This window comes from Rattus rattus, chromosome 2 (assembly GCF_011064425.1).
Source record: "Rattus rattus isolate New Zealand chromosome 2, Rrattus_CSIRO_v1, whole genome shotgun sequence".
NCBI lineage: Eukaryota > Metazoa > Chordata > Mammalia > Rodentia > Muridae > Rattus > Rattus rattus.
In genome coordinates this window covers 118,341,700-118,365,061 of record NC_046155.1, presented here as the reverse complement: position 1 = coordinate 118,365,061, position 23,362 = coordinate 118,341,700, and the positions used below count along the sequence as shown (strand labels likewise).

The 23,362-nt window shown below is 39.4% G+C and overlaps 1 protein-coding gene across 1 annotated transcript in view; it reads right to left on the bottom strand.

Moving 5' to 3' along the window:
* Hdgfl3 (HDGF like 3) overlaps nt 1-22,835 on the bottom strand; it is a 48,614-nt gene extending 25,779 nt beyond the window's left edge. Inside the window, exon 1 of the mRNA XM_032893310.1 lies at nt 22,636-22,835. Coding sequence (XP_032749201.1) covers nt 22,636-22,719 — 84 coding nt within the window. The 5' untranslated portion in view covers nt 22,720-22,835. The remainder of the gene's footprint in view (nt 1-22,635) is intronic.
* Nucleotides 22,836-23,362: the final 527 nt, after the last annotated feature.

The following is a 23,362-nucleotide window of genomic DNA, read 5'->3' as shown; positions in this document are numbered from 1 at the left end:
GGAGTATTACTCAGCTGTTAAAAAATGGCATTGTAATATTCTAGGCAAATAAATAGAACTAAGAAAAAAACACTGTAACTGAGGTATAGTTATAAAGTTATAAACAGGAGACAAATAGATCTCATTAGAAAAAGGGAAAATAATACATAGGATGGGGAAAGGGAGCGAAAACAGGGTTGATCAAATGGGGAGACAGAAGGGGAATGAGGGAGGGAATGGGGGAGAGAGCTAATCTTAAGGGCCATTTGAGGGGTAGTGCATGAAACCTTATAGAGTAGAAGCTTCCTGGAATATTTACATATAAGAAGGTGATATAAATTGCCAAATAATGGGGAGACAGAGCCCTAACTGGACATGTCTTGTCAACAAATGAAGCTTCCAGTACTAGGATTGGGTTACATCTAAGTTCTTGGCCAAAGGCATCCTGTGGGAATCCCCAAAAGGCCCAGGCCATTGGCAAGATTACAGGTTGCTCTCCACAAACTGATGGCAAGGCCTCATTGCTGAAGACAGCTACAACTCACTGAACGTGGAGAAGTTCAGTGTTCCAGCGTCTTTGGCACATGAAGGTACTCCGCATGCTACTATAAGATATGTAAACTCCGACCCAGCCATGAAACCTTACAACGATGTCCTGCCTGTAAAATATGCTAGGGCAATGGTGGCACAAAGATTGTAGAAGCAACTAACCAGTATCTGATTTGATTTAAGGCCCACTCTATGAGGTGGAACCCATATTCATTGCTTGGGTGACTAGGCCTGAGACTAGATAGTCCAGGGACCTAGGGTGAAACCAACTTATATATGCAACTTATATATGCAACAAAATGACTAACTAAATGAAAAAAAAATAAAAAGAAGAAAGGACATGACTGATTGATATGGTCAGTCCTAGATAGTAAAGGAGGTTTATTGTACATAAAAGGGAGAGCATAGTCAGAGGCAGACATATCTGGGAGAGTTGAGAATGGACATGACTAGAATGAGCTGTGCCATGTAGGGAGAGGATTGGAAGGAAGAATGGAGAAAGGGTTCAGGTGCAGCAGCCAGGCAGCCCAAAGGTACAAAGAGGGCAGGCAGGTAACCTAAATGGTTGGATTACACAGGGAAGTCTAGTCCAGCTCTCTGGGCTAGAGAGTTCAGGGTAGAGGGCAGGGCATGCCAGCCAGAAGGGCTCTATAACATGTACGGAGTTGGGGATTGCAGGGAGAGCCTGGTGGCCGGGTCCAATATATGTTAGATAGGCACTTCCGCCATCTGTCCTAGGCTTAAAACCTAACACTAATGATATTCTACTAGACTTGTACATCAGTGTCTTGTCAGCCATCGTAGGAGAAGCTTCCTCCTGCAACAGACAGGAACAAATACAGAGACCCACAAGCAGGCATTATAGAGAGTGAGAGACTTCGGAACACTTCAGCCTTAAACAGGATGTCTCCATCAAATTCCTCCTCTTGGGGTTCAGAGGCAGAAAGAGTGTAAGAGCTAGAGGGGATGGAGGACACAGGGAGAACAAGGCCCTCTAAATAAAAATGGTAAAGCTCATGTGAACTCACGGAGCCTGAGGCAGCACCCACAGCATGCGAGGGTTTGCAGCAGGCCTTGAGTATAAATTACGGTTTCCGGTTTAGTTTTCATGGACTCTGTGAGTGTGAATGAGTGGGTCTCTGTCTCTTGTGCTTTCTCTCAGGCTCTTTGCTTTTTGCTTGCTAACACAATCCCTGTGTGCTAGGGTTTATTTTATTATATTTTAGTATAAAATGTTTAAAGAATTTTTATTTCTAGAAACTTTAACCTCTTTTTCCAGGTCCCCAGGCAGGATTCTTAGCAGGTTCTTATTCAGCAAAAATTTCCTAACCATAGTCAAGATTTTCTGTAGTACATTTTAATAGAGGAAAGAACCTAAACCTGGTTTTCCAGTGCCCTCTCAGTAAAAACTTTAAATAAAGATGAGCACATGAAGTTAACTGTTTGAAACACTTGTAAACCCGGGTTACAAGATAATGTGACAATCTGCAACACCCCCTTTGATGTCACACAAATACTGTCGTCTTTTTGTCTCATCTAAATATACCTTTCCAATTCGGGACTGTATTTTGCTTTCTATTCTCTGTTAACTCAGTCTTTTATAAGGGTTATACTGTTGGATTTTACTAGTCCAAATAAAAATAGTAATGATCTACCTTTTAAACACCAATCTTTTTTTATACGTATCTTTTTTCCTGTAAATTATAACTTAAACACCTCATTTAAAACTCTTATCAGCAGTTAAATTATCTCAAAAACACAGTATTTATCTCACCTAAAATAAGATATTTAGTGCCTTCTTCTTACCCTGCTCTCCCTTCCCAGGTCTTTATTAACCTGCCCCTCCTCTTTGTCAGGTTTCAGGGCAAGGTTTAATAAATTAGTTAGCAACCACCTTTCTTTTGAGTGACCCTGAGGGTAAACAGTGCCAAATATAAAAGCTGCAGGAAGATAAATACACAGGCCGGGGTGTCAACACAGAGCTACCCGAGTGCCAGTTGTAGCTGAAGATCCAAAATAAAAAATAGTGTATTCCACAAAGAGTGTATTCCACAAAGAGTGTATTCCACAAAGAAATAGTGTATTCCAAAAAGAGGTGAATAATCATCCACTGGACGAGAATGCAGTCAAATCCATGTCTATTTTACTCTACATAACAAACAGAAGGGTTAGAGGGAAAGAGCTGGAGAAGATTCTGGTATGTTGGGACTCTCTCTTTTCCCAAGGACTTCAACCTACAGACAGGTCCCTTGAGAGCTAAATTTTTAGATGACTTAAATCTGTGAAATCTTCGAGAGAGGCTACAGACAGAATCATTTGGTTATTCTGACGGCAGAATGAAATCAAGGGAGACTGCCAGGAATTCCTGGGAAAGTCAAACTCCATGGTTCACCTACAAGAAGCAGTATGAGATTCTCTGAACTCCTGTTTAAAAGGCCACCTGGGGATAAGGTGGTGACTGCAGGGAGGCTGATAACACCAGATGACCAGGGAAAAGATCACCAAGAGGATGTACATTTATTTGTATTAAGGAAATAAAAACTAATCCCAGGAATGTTGTTGGTATGAGAATTGTCAGTTGCTTTAAAAATGGTGCCTAGTACAAGACAGAGACCTGGGATAAGAGAGGTGCCCAAGAATCAATGGGGTGACCTTAGCTGTGACTCACAATATGGAACCTGAAAAGGCTACTTCCTGTAGCCAGGCAGGAACCCCAGTGGAGCAATAGACACACCCATCCACAAAACTTTCAACTCAAAATTTATCCTGTCTATAAGAAATGCAGGCACAGAGTAAGGAACAGAGACTGGGGGAATGGCCAACCAATAACTGGCCTAACTTGAGACCCCATCCCATGGGCAAGCACCAATCCATGATACTATTAATGATACTCTGTTATGCTTACAGACAGGAGTCTAATGGCTTTCCTCTGAGAGGCTCCACCTAGCAGCTGACTCAGACAGATACAGACACCCACAGCCAAACAGTGAATGGAGCTTGGGGACTCTTAAGGAAGAATAGGAGGAAGGATTTTTGGGCCCCAAAGGGGATATGAACTCCACAGGAAACCAATAGTCAACTAACCTGAATCCTTGGAGCTCTTAGTCTGAACCACCAACAAAAGAATGTACACAGGTTGGACATAGGCTTCCCACACAGATGTGCAGCTTGGTCTTCATGTGGGTCCTGAACAACTGGAATGGGAGCTTTCCCAAAAGCTGTTGCCTGTGTATGGGATATGTTCTTTTAGCTAGACTGCCATGTCTGGCCTCAGTGGGAGAGCCTCACAGAGACTTGAAGTGCCAGGGTTGGACAGGGGGTGGGGCAGGGATACCCAGAGCGGCCCCCACCTGCTCAGAGGAGAAGGGGAGGGGATGTGGGGAAGGTCTGTGGGAGGGGTGATTGAGAGGGAGGTAATGAGTGGGATGTAAAGTGAAAATAAAATTAAATATAAAAAAAAATGGTGCCTACTGATAGCCATGCCTGATAGTCATTGTTTTGTGTAGAATCTCCTTCCTACAGTACAGGCTAGATCTAGCTATATACTAGTAATGAGTAAAACATGACAAACATGATTGGATGACATTTCTAAGGTTAATCAGACAATGACTTTTGTTTTACTATGAACTGATATTTTAAGCCTGCAAGGGTGGTGGTGGTGGTGGTGGCACACACCTTTAATCCCAGCACTAGAGAGGCAGAGGCAGGTGGATCTGAGTTTGAGAGCAGCCTGGACTACAGACCAAGTTCTAGGACTGCCAGGACTACACAGAGAAACGCTGTCTTGAAAAACTAACTAACTAACTAACAACTAACTAACTAACTAACTTACTAACTAACTAACAAGGGGAATAAAAGAATTCCTTGGGTCAACAAATCATGAAGACCTGAATCCTTCCATGACTAGTAAGTCATGTGTCTGACAAGTGGATTCTTCTTATATTGAGCCTCAAGATAACTGTGCTCTTCTGAAGATTCAGAGCCGAAGGACCCACATCTACAGAAACTGTTAAACAATGTGCACTGTTTCAAACTAAACTTAGAGTAAGCTGTTATTACGAAGGTGTTTAATTTGGAATGGTAACATATTATAACAGATTAGTAAGTAATATAAAGGCAATTAGGGAGTAATTAAGAAGAAACTGCAAAGAATTCACAAGCAAGGAATTAGCTTTAAAGAGTTGCCAAGTCCAGGCAGCAGAAACACTAGTTCACCAGTTGTTAGTCAAGTGTGGGCAAGAACTTTCAACAGCAGAGGAGCTTAGCATTATAGAAAGCCCGGAGCGCAACACTCTGTACCCAAACAAAACCAAACCTTGCCTGCCATTTCTACCTCACTTCCACTGAGGTGACTGAAGGCTGAAGAAAATGGCAAGTAAGGCTGTGGGGAAAGGGGATCTGTAAGATAGGAAAGGTCAGAAATACTAGTTGATTCCTTTCCTATTGTAATAGGTCACCATTCAGGAGGCACGCACAAATTTATTTAGGCAGGAGTACTGGCTGAACAGAAAACTCGAAGTCTTCAATCATTACACAGAATCGACTATATTAATTATTGATGTGTGTATTTAACTAGAACTGACTTCAGGACTTTTCATTAGCAGACCTTACTCAAGGTGGCAGAGAAAAGGCCAGCATCACATAATTAGAGACAAAACATAGCTTCAACAGAGCAAAGTAAGCAAACAAACAAGTCTTATCAGTTGAATTATAGCCCCACACCAAATTAAGGACACAACAGAAAACTAACAAGGTTAGATATAATAGTTTATAAATGGTAAACACACAGGTACCCAACACACTGCCAGATTTTAGTTCACTTCCATTTAAAATTAAAAGTAAATAATAATTTACATATTTCTTCTCCAAAACCTAACAGTATGTTACTATGTCTATTGAGCAAATATGTTTAACAGTAGAGGATATCAGATAATTGTATTCACAATTTACACTCAACTAATCACTGCGAGCTATTTGTGACTTTAACTGTTAGACTGTTCCAATGCTTGTTATTATTTAGTTTATACCCAAAATAAAGGTGATGGTTAAAAATGTAAAGTTATATTAACGAAATGAACATGGAAATAAAGATTAGTGTAAAGCACAAAATAATAACATTTCTGTATATTTCTCACAAGTAAAATAATATGTGTGCATCCGTAGTCATAAATGGGACACGTTTGATCATGGAGTTTCTTTTCTTAAGAGACAGGCTTACTTTCCTCTCTCCTCCTAGACGTGCCCATTCCCAGGTAATACTATTTGTAACTCTTAGCTTGGTGGTGGTGGTGGAGGCACACCTTTAATCCCAGCACCAGGAAGCAGAGGCAGGTAGATCTGTGTGTGTGTGTGTGTGTGTGTGTGTGTGTGTGTGTGTGTGTGTGTGTGTGTGCGCGCGCACGCGCACGCACACGCCCGTGCGCTTTTCTCCATTTCTATACACATAGTCAAAAGCAAATGTTGTACACAGTGTTGGGCTGGTTTTAGGGGGAGGGGAGGGGGAAGAGTGGGGCCTCTGATACTTCTCACACAAAAAGAAACAGAAGGAATTTTATTTTATAAAATTTTCTTCACTATGAAAATTCTTAAAACTGGCAAAGACCAATTAACTTTTTTAATGACTAATAATAAAATGATTATAGAACCTATACATTAACCTTCCCATAAGAGATGGACATGTACCTTGCTTTTCAGGGCTTTTTTTCTTACATTTATGTAACACTGTTTCAATGTCAATGAAATAGAGGATTGCTAGGATTTTGTTGACTCATAGATAAAATTGTTTTCATAGGGCTGTAGTAACTCGCATTTCTACCGAAGTATAAAAATGGCCTCCTTTTCCATCGTTGATAGTATCTGGGTGTTACTTTTGTTTTAAATTTACATTTTTGAATGATGGGGAGGTTAAACATCTTTTCATAGCTTTATTGGCCATTATAATTTGCCCTTCAGCAAATTGCCTACTCATATAATTTTTTTCATTTCCCTACAGAATTTTCTTTTTTATCATTCTCTGCCATGTCTTAACCCTACATTTGTTATTTCCTTAGTACAAAGCATTCCCAAGACAGTCAGTGTCTTTGGAGACATTTTCTTTTTCTGAGTTCCAGGACTAATCGATCATCACTCTATCTATCTTATCTATCTATCTATCTATCTATCTATCTATCTATCTATCTATCTATCATCCATCCATCCATTCTCCATCCTCCCCCCTCTCTTCCCACACAAACTTCCTCTTCTCATGAGTCATCTCTAATTTCACTTACTCTATTAGTGATCTTCATGGCTTTAAATGTCATCTATAAGTTGATGAGTCTCATTTTGTAAATACCCAAATGCCAGAGTTTTGTAAGACTCTGATCACATACTGAGGTTGTCCTAAAAAATGTGAGCTTGTGCCCTAACCTGCTGGTCACCATATAAGTAAATGGCATCACTGTCTACTCTGCTGTTTCCTACCAGACACTGGGAAGATACGTGTTGATGTAATCTTCAAAGACATTACACCTTGGTCATCACTAACTTCTTCCAATTATGTTGCTAAGAAACATCACCAACTAGCCACTTCTTCCCAAGCCCACTGATCTCCTCATCCTTGTCAATTATCTAAAGCCCACACTCTACAAGCCTCCTAAGAATGCCTTTCATTCAACATCTCCAGTCCTTACCCTCCCCAACTGTGCACCTAGCAGTCAATTCTTCAGTACCTAAATATAAATCAGATAGCCACTGCCTGCTCAAAATTCCCCAGTGACTCTTTACTAGTTACGAAATTCTAAATAGGCTATAAAATCTAAAAGCCTACATAGTAAGGCTTTTTTGCCTACCTTGCAGAACTCATCATCTGTGTCTTTTTACCAAAAGGAGAATTTGCACGAGCCTCGCTCGCCTACTTACTCCTTCTTGACTATTCCATCCTCACTGCCACCTTTCCTTCAGGGTGCTGTATGGATTTCTATCACTCAATAATAAGAACTGCTGGAACATTGGCATTTGCAGAAAGTTCTTCCCTTTATCATGCAGACACACAGGCTCTCTCTCCATGTCCTCATCTCAGCATCACATCATAATCTTTAGCTTGATTCCTCTCCTAGACACTGGGAAGATACTTGTTGATGTAATCTTCAAAGGCATTTCACCTTGGTCATCACTAACTTCTCAGAGTCACATTAAATTACATGTGACTCTGCTTGCTGGCTTATTCATTAATCCCTTCTAAACTAAAACATCTCTCAAGGACAGAAACATTTTCATACTGTTCAGCATTTAATCTGTAGCACCCAGGACAACGTGTACTGTGATGGCTAATCTTGGTTGCAACCTGACTACATCTGATCTGGTATCAGTCAAGAAGGTGGACACCTGTGGTTTGATCGAATTATCTGAGGTACGAAGGCCTATACTAAATCTGGACCACATCTTCTGGTGGGAGCCCAGATATAAGGACATAGAAGAAGGAAGTTTTGCTCTTTGACCAGTTGTCCACACTCTCACAGGCAAATTCATCTATCATGCTGGTGAGGCATTGCTTCACTAGTATTAGCAGCTGTTTCTTCAGGATTCTAACATAGACTGCAATTCTCTGACTCTTGGAGAGTCTAGCACCAGTCTGAGACTGCTGAGACGTCCTGTCTTACAGACTGAACAACTGCTGTATCCTTGGTCTACTGGGAAAACCCATTATTGACTATTTGGATGACAGCCTATGAGCCACTCTAATAAATCCTCTGTGTGTGTGTGTGTGTGTGTGTGTGTGTGTGTGTGTGTGTGTGTGTGTGTACTTCATTCTACCAACTAAGTACATTCCTGGTCCTCTAGAAGTGGGAATTTATGTGCCATGGAAATTATAGATGCCGAGTCAGAAAGCATGCAACATTTTAATTCACAATAGAAATTGTTTTCCAAAGTGGTGGACCCTTGCCCAATATCAGTTGTGTTAAAGAATCTCTTTTGAGTTACATCATCAATAATTTATGATACTTACAAATTTCATAATTTCTGGCATCCCCATAGTGATACTAATTTGCATTTCTATGAGCACTTTCATAAACTTGTAGACATTATGTATTTCTTCAGTGAAATGGATGTTCATGCAGCTTTGCTCATTTTTCTGTTGAGTGTCTGTCTTTGTCTTCTTGACTCATTAAACACACTCAGGCCTTACAGGTGCCATGTGCAGTGAGCATCCTTTTCTATCTCATTTACCTTTGCAATTACATTATGGAATTGTCTAAAACTGATTTTTAATGAGTTCAATTTTACCAATCTCTCCTCTCACAGTTCATCCCCTCTGCTTTCTTGTCACACAATTCTTCCCTGCTCCTAGGACACAGGCTCTTAGGGTGCTCTCATACATCCTAAAAACTCCTCACTTTCATCCAACATTTGTATATGGTGAAAAATAGACATTTGGTTTTACACAGATGTTATGACAGCTAACTCATCTGAATATCTGATGTGATATTAGTCTTTTCCACTTGGTTAAGATTAAATATGCCTACAAAATTAGTGAAGAACTTCTCTGGGTATGCTTGTGAGGGCATTTCAGAGATGATTAGATTATGAGGCTCTGCCCTAATCAAAAAATTAACTATGGGAGCTAGCGGAACTGTAGGCCGGCGAGAGGAAGTGGGTAACTGGAGGCATGCCTTTGAAGGGTAGAACTTGTCCTGGCCCCACACTGTTCCTCCCCACTTGCTTCTTGCCTACAGTGAGTAAGCAGAGTTCTGTTCTCTTATGCCTTGTACTATGATGTTCTACTTCTTTCAGGCACAAAGGAAAAGAACCAGATGACTACGGACTGAAACATCTAAAGCTGTGAACAAAACAAGCGCTGTCAAACTGTCTCAGTTATTTGTAAAAAAACAAAATAAAACTCTGCTACAGTGCATATGACTAACCAAATATGTCAGCGTCACTTTACCCACCCCCATTTGTAACCCCACCATCACCTACTGTGAATCGCATCTTCTGTGGACCAGTTCCTGAATTCACTTTTTCTGAGTCTAAACTACCTTACCCTATCTTTAATTATTCTTTGAAAATTTCTATGTTTTGCTATCTTATAAAGTCCCATCATTTTAATAGTGTAGAAATGTTCTGTCTTGGCCATCTCTTATTTTTATGTATATTTCAAAGAGAAGAAACAAAAAAAATAAATGAAACACACATAACATGAGCAAGCATTATAACAAGACTAACATGCATTTAAAACACATGTGCAGAAAATTATACAGGCATTTAAAGGCCTAAATGAACAGAGAAGTAAATAAACTACCTTCATGGGTATGTCAATTCTTCCCACCTTATCATGATGGGATTTAAATCCAATCAAAATCCAAAATCCCAAGACAGTTCATTGACTGGAAATATTCAGAATTACAAGTCTAAGACTTTAACAGTGTGTTTTGTAAAACATGTTGAATGCTACCTGATTCTAAATTTAGACCTTTCTTTTAAAGTAGCTCTAGAGCTTTTTCCTGGTAATCTTAAATGCTTTGCTCTGTCTGTTGGCATTATTGTTTCAGAAAGTTGACTTTCCCACAGTATATTTCATTATCACTTTTATTGCTAATAATTTATCTTTTGTTTTGTCCATATCCCTCAAAGTCTAGCTCTGTTGACTAGTTTATTTTCTGCAGCACTGATTCTACTAGGTGTCAGAATTTTATAGAGTCAATTCTGGACTTTCTTATTTTATGTCATCGTTGTTAACATTCTAATTTTCTTCACTGATTAAAAACATTTTAAGAATCAGAGATGTGGGTAAGATGCCAAAAAGAATGGCTTTGGATGAAGACGAGTACTAACACAAAAGGACACAAAACTGGGCAAGAAAGAAATAATGCAAAGACCGTTGAGAGAGATACTTTATATAATTTCAGATTTAGGATTGAACAATTATCTTATTTCCCTCTGAAAACAGGAATATATGTACTAGATAATACTAGATAATGGCAAAAATCACTGAATCAATGCACACATTTCATAGTCTATCAAATACCTCAAAAATTCAACCAATAGTAGTAATAATACCATTCTAAGGATTTAATGCATCCCTCTATAAAGCATCTCTTTTTGAGGATAAAATACAAAGCTTTTGTTATATTTCAAAAGCTTTAACACAAAAATAAAAAAAATAGGGGTTGGGGATTTAGCTCAGTAGTAGACCGCTTGCCTAGCAAGCTCAAGGTCCTAGGTTTGGTCCTCAGCTCTGGGAAAAAAATATTTTGATGGACATATGCTTTTGACAGAATAAGTAAGCAGCAGGAAGGAATTTTCAATGTACGTTAGTTTTAAACCACATGGTTGTGAGTACTGTGATTAGAAAATTAACGTCATTACGGATGAGGTCATATAATGCTAATAAATAAGGTATGTGTGGGGAGTGCAATGAGGTAAGCAAATAAACTCTTTCTCTCCGACTTGCTTTCCATCAGGGTGTTTTATCACAGCAATGGTACGTAATCCCGATTAAGAAATACTTAACCATAACCTTTGCTCTTTGGTTTTTGGAGGGGAAGTGGCCATACCTACTAGCCTTCACTAGAATATGGCCTCTGTCCTAGAACTCCAATTCTTCATTCACACAAAGAAACATTATTTGGTCTTTAAGAGAAGAGAATTCTAACATGACATGAATGAATCTTGAAAACATTATGCTAAGTGAAATAAGCCAGTCACAAAGCATATAAAATGTATGGTTCTTCTCATGTGAGACACATCACACACATGCAGACTGCAGGAGCTAGCAGATAGGAAATGGAGAGTTACTGTTAAAAGGACACAGAGCTTTATTTTTATAGGAGGAAATAAGTTCTAGATCTAAGGATAAATAAAGTGATATCACATTACTAACCTGTCCACTTCTGTGTGGTTATTAAGCTGGTACATGCTCCATTAACAAGGAACTGATGTGGAAAGACTAAAAGTTCTAGGCCTGAGCCATATAGTATAAAAAATTAAATATTAATTTTTCTATCAAACACTGTAAAATTTGTGTTTCCAACAAGGAATTCTAGTCTTTTTTTAATCTCCCCTACCTGGTAAGACTTTAGTGCAAATTTTAAAAACACTTCCACTGGGCAAAACCTTTGTTTACACAAAGGTCACACTGTATTCTCAGAACTAACTGGACTAAGTATAAGTAGCACAGCTCAACCTTTCCTCCATCTCTTGCCTGGATTCTTTTAAACCTAGCCAACTGTGAGAAGACTGTGAGATTGGACTCCAGCCAACAGGGGAACGACACAGCCACCACCTGCACCTCCTGACCCCCTTGCTCTTCCGCTTTTGTGAGTGGCATACCCTCCTGATTAAGAGTAAAGCTTTGCCTTGTTGAGACGCTTCAATTGGAATGGTGGTCGTTTTCTTTGCAACTTTCCACACTGCTCTAATAATAGCAAAATCCTGGAACAAATAAGATATGGTTACGATGGTTTATAGTAGTGTATTGTACCATGATTTCTAATTGTCAAAGCCAGAGTGACTTCATTTACCTGCACTTCCTCCCTTATGTTACACAGGTAAATAAGAGAAATCAATTTTAGCAAAACACTTTCTACTAATTGAGTGTAATCTAAGCAACTTAGTTAATTGCCTAGATTAATACATTTAAATTTTCTCATCTTCTCTAAAACAACGAACCTTAAACCTTGTATTTCAGAAAGTACCACCATTTAACTTTTTATTAAAGGTTTCAAAACTGCCTGCATGCAGGGAAGAAGCAATAGAACAAAACGTAAAAATAGGTTTGTTCAGGATTTAGTGATCTTTCTCTAAGGGTCTCTATTTAAATGCCATTGTATTAAAGGACTTTCTCAGATATTCTATGTAACACAGAAACATCTACTCTGTACTCTGCATACTTGGTAGCACACACCATCTCCTCAGCTATTTAAGCAATGCCTGAAGACAGGGTCTTTGTCAGAGTCCAAACATAAACCCTGCCTCTAGGCCAGTGCTTGGTGTACAGGCACTCAATAGCTTTTGAATGAAAAGATGAATAAACTGGGATTGCTAGATGTAAACACAGAATTCACTGACTAGTTTTACTAGTAAGTACTAGAGACAGTTTTCAGTATATCAATTATTATAATTAGGCAACTTAGGTGAGACACTTAGAATCTCCCTAGACTTTAGTTTTCTCCCATTGTAAAAGAAGGGGTAATAATACTTTTTATATAGGGCTTATGTGCTGACTAGTGGTGCACAAATACTATATAAATGCTTCAAATTTTCTCCTTTAAACATTTTCTCTCTACACATTTACTTATTTGGTGTGTGAGTGCTCTTGTGCTTACAGAGGTAAGAGAGTAACTGCTGGGAACTGGTTCTCTCCTCCCACCATCTGTATTCCACAAACTCGCCTTTTGTGAACAAAACAGAAGTCTTCATCCTTAGTCACAGATGGTCTCACACTTTAATAGTTTAGCACTGTAAACTCAAGCAAATTCCAGAGCCTCAATATTAGCCAGGGAACATTATATAGTCAGACTCTGCATAAATAGCAATTAGTAAACACATAGTACTTTTTACCCTTAACAAGTGACATACATAAAATTATAACAGCTTTGAGGAAGTTATAGATGAATTACAGTTAAAAAATTAGAAAGAAGAGGAAAGTAGGAAAGTTTGAGCTTGTATTTTAAAGTCTTTTGAGAACACAGAATATTATAGGCCTGGATGATTAAAATATCTAACACAGTATCATTTTCATTTCTTCTATTTATGACTTTGATATAAGGCTGTAGTTGTATTAAAATATACAATTCAGGAATGTTAGTAAGCCATTATTATTCTTAAAACCTAACAATTATTCCATATAACACATATAACACACAACTCCAACTTGGCCCAACAGGAAAAAAAACCAAAAAAACAAAAACGTGCTTTTAAATTAGTAAAAACTGATTCACTGGTATTTAACCTAACTTTAAATCAAATCAAATATAAAACTATCAGGCTGCATCACATGTAGAAAGTATGGATTAGAAAAAAATTCTACTGTGTGTGTGCTGGGAACTAGCATTTATTCTTCCTATGGAATATAGCAAAAACAACAAAGCAAAACAAAACAAGAAACCATGCTAAGTGAAGCAGCAATTACTCATTTTTTAGAGTCTGCATCTTCAAAAGCAGTGAGTCAGTTACATAGCAGTCCAGTGAGGTAGAACGTTTTACTTTGTTTGACAACAGTTGGTCTCATTGAAAAATCAAAGACAGGTAGAGAAAAATTCATTTTCAATGAATTCAACATGTGAATTCGAAAATTCACTGAGAATTTCTAATACTGTTTCCCTCTAGATATATATTTCCTTTAAAATTAGAGATGTCATTAGTAAAGTTTCTACCTCAGAATCTAAAAGGAGAGTCTAAAGCCGAGTTAGTTTCTGACATTCCTGCCTACATAATTTTTTCAATCTTCTGTGAAGCTTACTTTCATATGTGCTAAGCACTACCGAACCAAATTTTTAATACCTTTAATCTTAAGCATATTTTGCATTAGAAATGACTACTGTAATATCAAAATTTTTCTAGTGCCCACACAAGAAACATTATTGCTATCACTGACTATACCATTCTGTGGAAAGTGGACATCACATCTGGGTAGCCTTAAACTACTGTCAGCATTTTTATGAAGCTTGAGTGCCAGTGACCAAACAGAAAGGCCGATGTGTTCATTCACTGACCCATACTGCACCAAAATGGCCATATGTCTTGCCCCCCAAATTCTGAAGCTATGTGGAATCTCTAGAAATGGTTCATTGCACTTGAAAATCTTACAATAGGAAGGTCCCATAATTCCCAGAACCTAGTGTCAAAATTATTGTTATAAAATCACAAGGAAACTGTTGAAAAACATACCCACCAAGCCATACAAAATATTTACTGAGATTTTTACTAGCCCCCCTTATCGCATTACTAAGTAGAGAGTTGGGTGCTCTTAGGAGGTAACTGAATAGTCACTTAGTAGTTTAATAGTGAATCCCTAGGAGCAAGGTTTGAGACGTTATCATCCTTCTTGTTGTAAAAGGCATGCCCAACCTAGTAGACCTGAACAGTGGTAGAACAGATGCTTGGCTTCCTCAGTGTCTGGAAGATGTTCCTGTAGGTTTAAATTTATCTTCCTTTTCCTTTCTCCTTCCTTCCTTTCCTTCTATGTGGTTCTCTGTAATCACATATTTACCAGCCTAACTGTAATCAATTTGTATTTGGGCAGGGAAGAGATAGAAAAGAAAATCATTGACTCACTATATTTTACTTAGGCTGAAAGGTTACCATATAGATGGCAGAGAAATTCAGGAAAATGTTCTCAGGATCAGGACTGCAGTAAATTGGTAGAAATTACATTGGCTAATAGTCTTTCAACTTAACATATAGGTTCCTGCAAACTAAATATTCTTAATTATCCTACCTGATGTTCAGAGAGTACCTGTTCTCTTACACATGTAGGTTTTGAAGCCTTTGCCTAGGTAAATAATACTGTGCAATTAACTCAGAATTGATTTTAATAGTTCTCTAATTTGTCTAAACACATAACTACTACCTTATTTGTTTTTATATTCTCTTAAATAAAAGGGCTTTTAAAAGAGATGGACTAGAGAAATATAATACAAACCACCATAAATGAATGGTCTATGATTTAAGATTGCCAGCTTCATATATACTGAGAATCAATCTCTCTCTCTCTCTCTCTCTCTCTCTCTCTCTCTCTCTCTCTCTCTCTCTCTCATGTTCTTACATATTTTTAAATGTTTCTTCAGTCCTTTCAGTCCTTTCATTTAATCTGAATCCACACTTGTTAGCCTCTTGAGTTATTCTTTACCAGTCAGGGATGAAGGCAGATGGCAGAGTGCTTGCTTAGAGCTCCAGTTTGACTCCCAGCACTCTATGATTGAACATGGTAATGCACACCCATAGTCCTAGTACTCAGAGGGTTTACAACGGAAAGGGCAGAAGTTTAAAGTCATTTGTTACTTCATTAATGGATTTGATGTCAGCCTGGAAAGTAGGAGACTCTATTTTAAAACAATAACAAAAATAAGATAGTCTTTAATTGGGTAATTGTTAGTGCAGTTAAGATAAGTCTTGGGAGTAAAAAGTATTATCATATTTACCCTACCCTATTATCAAAAATATGTAATATACAATATATATATACTCTCAGATAATTAGCCATAATTAAATAACTTGATTCAGGTACATGTGGGCATTTATTAAATTGACAGATTTATTTATTTATTGGTGCTGAAGGTAGAATCTAGAGCCCTATGTATGCTAGACACTTTAAAAAGTCAAGTTATTTTTTTTAATTAATTAGAAGGAAAACAGGTATTCATTTTCTTTGCTAATAAACATGTGGGAGTCAAAATTTCTGCTAAAGCAATTTTAGTAATGTAAATCCAGAGCTCTAAAATGCATACACATCCCTTGACCTAAAAAGAGAATTTCTAGAGGCTCATCAAATAAAATAACAAGTTAGTAAAAAGAATGTTCCTGAGTCGTGTAATACAGTTATAAATTGAAATAATTTATTGCATAACAGGAGCTATTATAATTGATAACCATTCTCAGCGCATATATATTCAGGTTGGTTATAACTAGGTACAGTGGTATTAATCGTTCTACAATGAATATCATTTGCATAATACAACATTTTACTAGGAGAAGCTAGTACCTACAATATAAAATTCAATCTATTTTCTTTTTAAAAAGTTGACACTAGTACAAGTAGTTTATAGTATTAATTCAAATATTTTAGAAGAGAAGGACACTAGTAATTTGCCTTTAAAATAGCCTTTTATAAATAGCATTTCTACTTACTGTGAAGGACAGTGGTATTTTTAAAAAGTCTACTGTTGTTTATAAAATACAATAAAGATGAATAATTTAAAAAGTAGTAATTAAAAGGCATACAAAATTTAAGCCTTGGTTTAAGATAATTATATTCACAAACTAAACTACCTCAAATGATTTTCACATATATTTTTGTTTATTTTCCAAAGCCTTGTCTGTTCTGGAAACTTTCTCTGTAGACCAGGCTGGCCTCTGCCTTCTGAGTGCTGGAATTTACGGCATGTGTACTACATTTTCACATTATTATACTTTCTTTACCAATGACAGCTGACAATCTGGAGCTCATGCTCCCAATAACAGGCTTGAAGTGATCAGAAAGGCCTAAACCAGTAACCACACCAAGCAGACCAGAGTCTGGTCTAACCTTTGGATACTCTTACACTAGAAAAGGATCCCCTGATGACTAGCCTATACTGCTTTGAGACTGATGGGCACTTCTAATAAAGTGGTCTACAGTTCTAAACCATCAGTCACCTTCCAAAAGAATCATAAACAGTATCTTAGAGATTTTACATCAAAGAACTAATGCACAGATTGGTATTAAGGTTAAGTTGCCTATTTGCTCTCAGTTTATGTAAAAGAATGAGACAGCCAACCTATTTCTAGGCAAGGTCAATGCAGCCCTTTGGGGAAGAGGCCTGTGCTGTTTTCTACCTTAAGATAACTTCTCTGGGCTCATGCGTAAATAGTGAACATTATAGACATCTTTCTTTATGCTGAGATTTACTCAAACTTAAATTCTTGGAAATGTGTGGCCTGCTTTCTAGAAATGAAGTCTTATATACCAATGCTTTACTGCCAAAGGCAAACAAACAAATGCATGACCACCACCACCTGGACAATGCTATGATAAGCAACCAAAATGCTCCAAATGTTTACATTTGTAAAGTTTATAAAAATACTTTATATTTATGGTTTTACCTTGCCTCAAATTTAATCTAAATTTTAAACTGCACCAAGTATTATGCCCTACACAGAATACCCAACAAAATTGTCGTAAGAGTTCAGGACTTCAAGCAATACAGAAGGGTAAGGCAAATGCTTTTTCTGTAAAGTTCTATTAAGTGACAGAGGTTGAAACAGATCCAAAACATGATCCAAAGTGATTAGTAAGAAAGAACAGAAAGACAAATGCAAGGAAAGAAATGAAGCTGAAAGCAGAACTGAAAGGAGACCTGAGAGAAAGTTGTAAAGTGGCAAATGAAACCTTTTTTCTGTCTTCCAGGGCCTTGGGATGGAACTTAGGCTTCACATTGCTAAGTGAGCACTACCATTGAGCCAAATCTCCAGCAGTAAAAGGAAAACAAAACACTGAACACTAAAAATGGTGAAATCTAATCTATGTAGTTTATACAACTAGTTTCTGTCTCCTCACCTCATATAAAATGTGAGAGGTTGCTATACCACATACTATCCCAAAATGTGTTTCTAAAAATTAAGACCGAATTCCATTACAGTACAATTGGACAAGCTTTCTCTGAGCTCAGGCTCAACCAGCACCAGGAGAGGAAGGCACAGGACAGCTGCAGCGCGGCTCACGGTCACCATGAAGCTTTGTGTGTTCCTGAACATTATGTAAACAGGTTTTTACTCTGTATACTGTCGTGCCTGCATGCTCTGGCTCACCTTCATATTTTCTGTGGTATCAGTATCAGTAATGCATAACACGGAACAGAGTCTCTCTCCTCTGAGGGGCATTTGGTTGTTTCTACTATCTATTATGAATATGCTGCTGTATGCAGACACTTCTAGACTTCGTGCTGGACATAAACATTTAGCTTTTCTTGGTTCTGCGACAACAAACTGCTAGGCCACAAAGTAGGTTTGTGTTCAATTTCAGCAGATAAGGCCAGATTTTAAAAGTGAAATAGCAATTACTTATGAACAGCATTTAAGAGTTCATATAAAAATATATTCACTGAAACTTTGAGATGGGGAGGAGGACTGTGTCTCACTATGTTACCCAGACTGTCCTTGAACTTTCTGGACTCAAGCCATCCTCTGGTGGTAGCCTCCTAAGTAGTAGGACTAAAGGCATGGGCTAACATACCTGAAAATAACTTGGGGCAGAGGAGGAACCAGAGGTTAAACTCAGGACCTCATGCATGCAAAGCACATGATTTACCACTGAAGTCCATCATATCATATTTTCCAACCTAAAAAAGCTCCTCAGTTGAAGCACGAAAGCTTTGAGACTATTCTCTGTACTCGGTAACATAGAGTGCTCGTACCTCACACTTCGCGAATGGGGTGGGTGTGAGGAAGGAAACACTTTGTTTTCATTTCTTTTATCTAGAAAGTAAGTTTCACTGTCATTGAATATATAAACATTCATGTCCTTACTCAGGACGGTTGTGTTTACTAACCTCAGGCTCACTGTAATTTATAGCTGGGAAAGCTTAAGAGAATTATTGAATATTTAATTCAAGTACCTTTCACCAAACAGACAGATGACTAAAAAAGGTCTACACAGGTAATGCTAATGAATACAAGCAAACAATTTTTAAAAATGGCTCAATTGGCAAGTGTAATCTAAAACAAAACAAAACAAAAAACCCAAAATCTAACAAAACAAAACAAAAAAAACCCTCAAAATCCAACAAAACAAAAAAACCCCAAAACACTTTAGAAGATTAAAAACTACAACGCCATCATCAATTGGGTTCCACAAAGTGCAGGCCAGAAATATTCTAAGGTTTAAAACTATGGCTCTAATACATTACTGTTACTATTCTGATAATAACACATTTAAACCATAAAATATCCTTAACTCATCTCCTTTGGATCATCTGGGTGTTTATTTTACAATGTACACAGTAGTAGTATAAAAAAATATATTATATTTTAAGATAGCATTACACATATTAGGGATGTGTGCTCCAGTTTACCAACAGGACACTCAATCAAGAGTTCAGATTCTTGTTTAGTGCACTTTTTTTTTTTTTTTTTTTTTTTTTTTTTTTAGTATTAAGCTAGCAAATCCTTATGCACAAAGGAACTGGTTTTTAAAACCATATGCAACAGTCGAAGAAATAGTTGTTAAAAATAACACAGAAAATGATGGAAGAGACACAAGAGAAATTTCCTAGTTACTGGAACTAATTTATATCTTGGTAGGTATTTTTATTGCATCACATATAATCTAGTGTATATGTTGGTCAAATTTAAGTGAATATGCATTTAAATTTCCTCTGTGTAAATTTTACCCATAAGGGGAAAAAATCCATTAAATATGTTGACCTCTAATTAATGACAAGCATGTTTAACTATCTAAGAGTAAATTATAATGATGTCTACAAATTGCATTGAAATGTATGAAATTAAGGTAGACTGCTATATGTATAAAAGGATTGATATGTGAATAGATATGTGATAAGGTACAGTGTAATTAATACAAATTTAGGTAAAAGATACATGGATGTTCACTGTATAATTGAACTTCTCTTACCATTTTTCATGATAAAATACTGAGAAAATCATCACATCTATGAACGAGCTGAACACTGCCATATATGAATTTAAATTGTATGATGGTACAATGTAAGTTATAAACTTATAAAGGAAAAAGTAGGGACATTTGCTCAAGCACATTGCTTTGGTAGTTCCTTATCTTCATATGCTTCTAGATTCACAGTGGGTAAAATGAAGCAGTATAAAATTCTATAAAATTGTTTTTTTTTCTTGAAATGCACATAACTATGAAAAAGTTCAACTTATAGATTCGGTAAAGGGAAACAATAAAGCAGAATAATTAAAAACAATTTACTGCAATAAAAGTCACTTGAATGTTGTCTTCTCCTATTTCTCAAAATATTGCGTGGCACTGCACTGGCCTTTTGGACTCTAGGAAATGAAAGCACAGATGGAGGAGACTATCAGGCTCTCCGTGGTGAGCATTTACTAGACTGAAATGCAGAGGAGACTGCAGAAGCATAGCCAGACCACTCAGCATCAAGGCCTGCCAGGAATGCAACCTAAGCTTTCCTCTTGCATCCTCTTGACCCACATTCCTCACAAGGTGCTTCCCTGAACCAAACATCTTCCTCAGAAGCAAGGAAATTATTCTTCCATTGTTGTATGGACCAGCTCTGGCTTTTCAAAGCTCCTTCCTGCAGTATGAAATAAAACCTATCTTCCCACCTTAGGTTTGACATATATATGTCATACTATATCTTTTATATATAGTGAAAGTATTGGGAATGCAAATACCATCCATTTTCCACTTAGTATTTTAAATATCAACCTTCAAGTTAGAAGCAGGTATAAAGGGAGGGGTACTGCTGCTAAATTGAGATGAAAATGAGAACTTGTGCAATCAGGCACATGTAATCAAGAGAAGGCCTCAAAGTACCCTCTTCTTCTAACTTTTACCTTTCCTTGAAAATGCAAAATGTTGCTGTAGTCTTTGTGAGCCTCAGAACGTTCCTTAAGAAGGTAATCGTGAGCACATGGGCTTTTTTTCCAATGGCTTTTGCTTTCTTGTTTCCCTTTTTATATTGGTTTGAATTAAACCTTCTAGGAATTTTTTTTGTTTTGTTTTGTTCAACTAGCAATACTTCGGTAGCAGTTTTGTTTCACTAATTACCACAGGTGGTCAACCTGTGAGAGCAATATGTTAATGAGATTGTATTTCCCTTCTGACTCTCAGAAGACACTTTTCAATGGCAAGATTCTATGGCCTGACTGTGACCTTTCACTTTTGAGTATATACACACAACCTCACAGAGCCATTTATTTGCTTGACACAGGGACTCCCTAAAGACCCCTAAAGTTGCAAATCTTGCCCTTTAAGTATTATATACAATTTTGTAAGATTAGAACAAACAAAACCGTAACGACCTGTACTTCTACTTTGAAACCTTGCCTTATTTAAGAACTTGAAGTTTATACATGAAGAACTTATCACAGCCAAGTGGAGTCTGAGTAAGACTGTTTTTTCCTCCTGATGCCTGAGGTTGTTAGTGTTGGAAGGAATCCTAGAGATGATTATTTTAAAGTTACAGAAATGGATGTGCAGGCAGTTAAAATGATTAGTTCCTAACAGTGCCTGAACCACTCTCCAGATCCCCTAAATTCCTGGCCCTATGTCCTTTCCATTTTTAAATCATGCCAAAACAAACGATTTCAAAATGATTATGTCTACCCATTACCTCAACTTCACCGAGTTTCAGCCTGCCCCTCTTGATGTCACTTCCTTGTGCGAATGGGTGTATTTTCCCCTTGGTCATGTTATCTTCACTTCATTACCACACGACACATGAGTTCCCGCTCCCAATTTCTGTCAGCTTTTCCCTTGACCATTTTTGTTCCTCAAGAATACCAACATTGTCTCCAAATTGCCTTAACTATCTTTTAACTATATTTATTTCAGTCAGTCAACTGCCAACTATTAAATTTAAACAAATTAAAGGTAAAAGTGATTGATTTTTTTTCCAACATAAGGTGCGCACACATGGTAGTGCTTCTTCCTCAGTCAGGGAACGTAATAAAAATACTGAATGCTGTGTATTAAATGCAGATGCTTTCTAGAGAAAACCTAGCGACAGCCTCGCTATTTAGGAAGAAGAGAGCTGTCGTGGGTTTGGTTGGAGGCCAAGAATAAGGTTCGGAAACCGACCTAAAACAAATATGGAGGTGAAAAGGCACAAGAAGCTCCTTGAACTCACCAGTCGGTGACAGGCTATTTGCTGTCAGTTTCTAAGAACCAGGGCACCAGGGAGGCAATGGACAATGAGAGGGCAGGTGGGGCACAGGCAATCGATCCCAGGGAACACTCAACAAGTCTGGAAGATGAAGGATGCTCTGAGATCGAAGATAGCTGCCACGAGGCTGCCGCTGGCCTCGGCACGACTAACCCCTTTCTAGGACTGACCGTCACCGGCTCTAGCGGGCTGGGGAACAGCCTTTCGCTTTCCTACCTGCCTCGACGTTCGCCCCGGACCAGGGCGTCTACCCAGGACAGTGCTGGGAGCCGGCGCCTCCACCCCGGGCCCGCTTCCCAGTCACCCTCTTGGAAGCCGGCGACGTCGGGCCTGTCCGGCCGGACCCGCCTTCGAACGTGGGCGTCAGGATGGCCGCGGAGCCGGCGAGGGCGCAGCCCGGAACCTTCGCCTCGGCCCGGAGCCTGGTGCGCAGCCCAGCCGCGAGGCGGGCTGGAGCCGAGGTGATGGGGAAAGGGGGCGGGCGCGCCATCATGAAGGGAAAATGGTGGGCGGGCGGGCCCGCGCGCGCGGCCGCCGTACTCACCCGGGCGGGCCAGTGCGGGTAGCCCTTCATTTTGGCGAAGACCAGGTCTCCCGCTTTGTACTCGCGGGGCCGCGGACGCGCCATCCCGGTTGTTCCCCTGCCCGCTGGTCCTCGGTGGCCGCGAAGATGCCGGGAGGCCGCCCCTCCGCGGGACGACGGACCGCGCCGCGCTTCCCGCGGGCCTCGAGCCGGGCGCTCGAGCCGCGGCTCCGACGAGGGAGAGCAGCGAGGCAGAGGCCGAGGCAAGCGGTGGGCGGGGGGCACCGCAGGCCTGGCAGATCCCCGCCCGGCTGCGGGGGAGGGGAGCCCGTGTCCGGCCGCGCCGAGTCCCGCCGCCGCCGCTACCGCCGCGCGCTGCTCACAGGAGCCGCGTCGCCAGCCTCATGCAGCCGCCGCCTCCCCGCCGAGCTTCTGGGTTCCGTGCGAGCTCCGGGCCTCGCGCCTCCTCCGAATTCCTCCTCGGGCAGCGACCGCAAACACGATCTTATTATTGTTCTCGCGCGCGCTCAGCATTCCCCCCCTCCACCCCTCGCCCGCCCCGCTTCCCTCCCCTCGCGCGCCGGCCGGTTAATTCCTAGGTGCACGGCCGGCTTTCTCGGAGAAACCACGCGCGCCGCCTGCCTTGCTCCGCGGGCTGCTAGTGGGCGCGTCCTCCCGCAGCAGCGAAGCCGATGCCCGGCGGGTGGGAGCGCCTACTCCGAGGACGCCCGCCGCCTGCTCTCTTTTG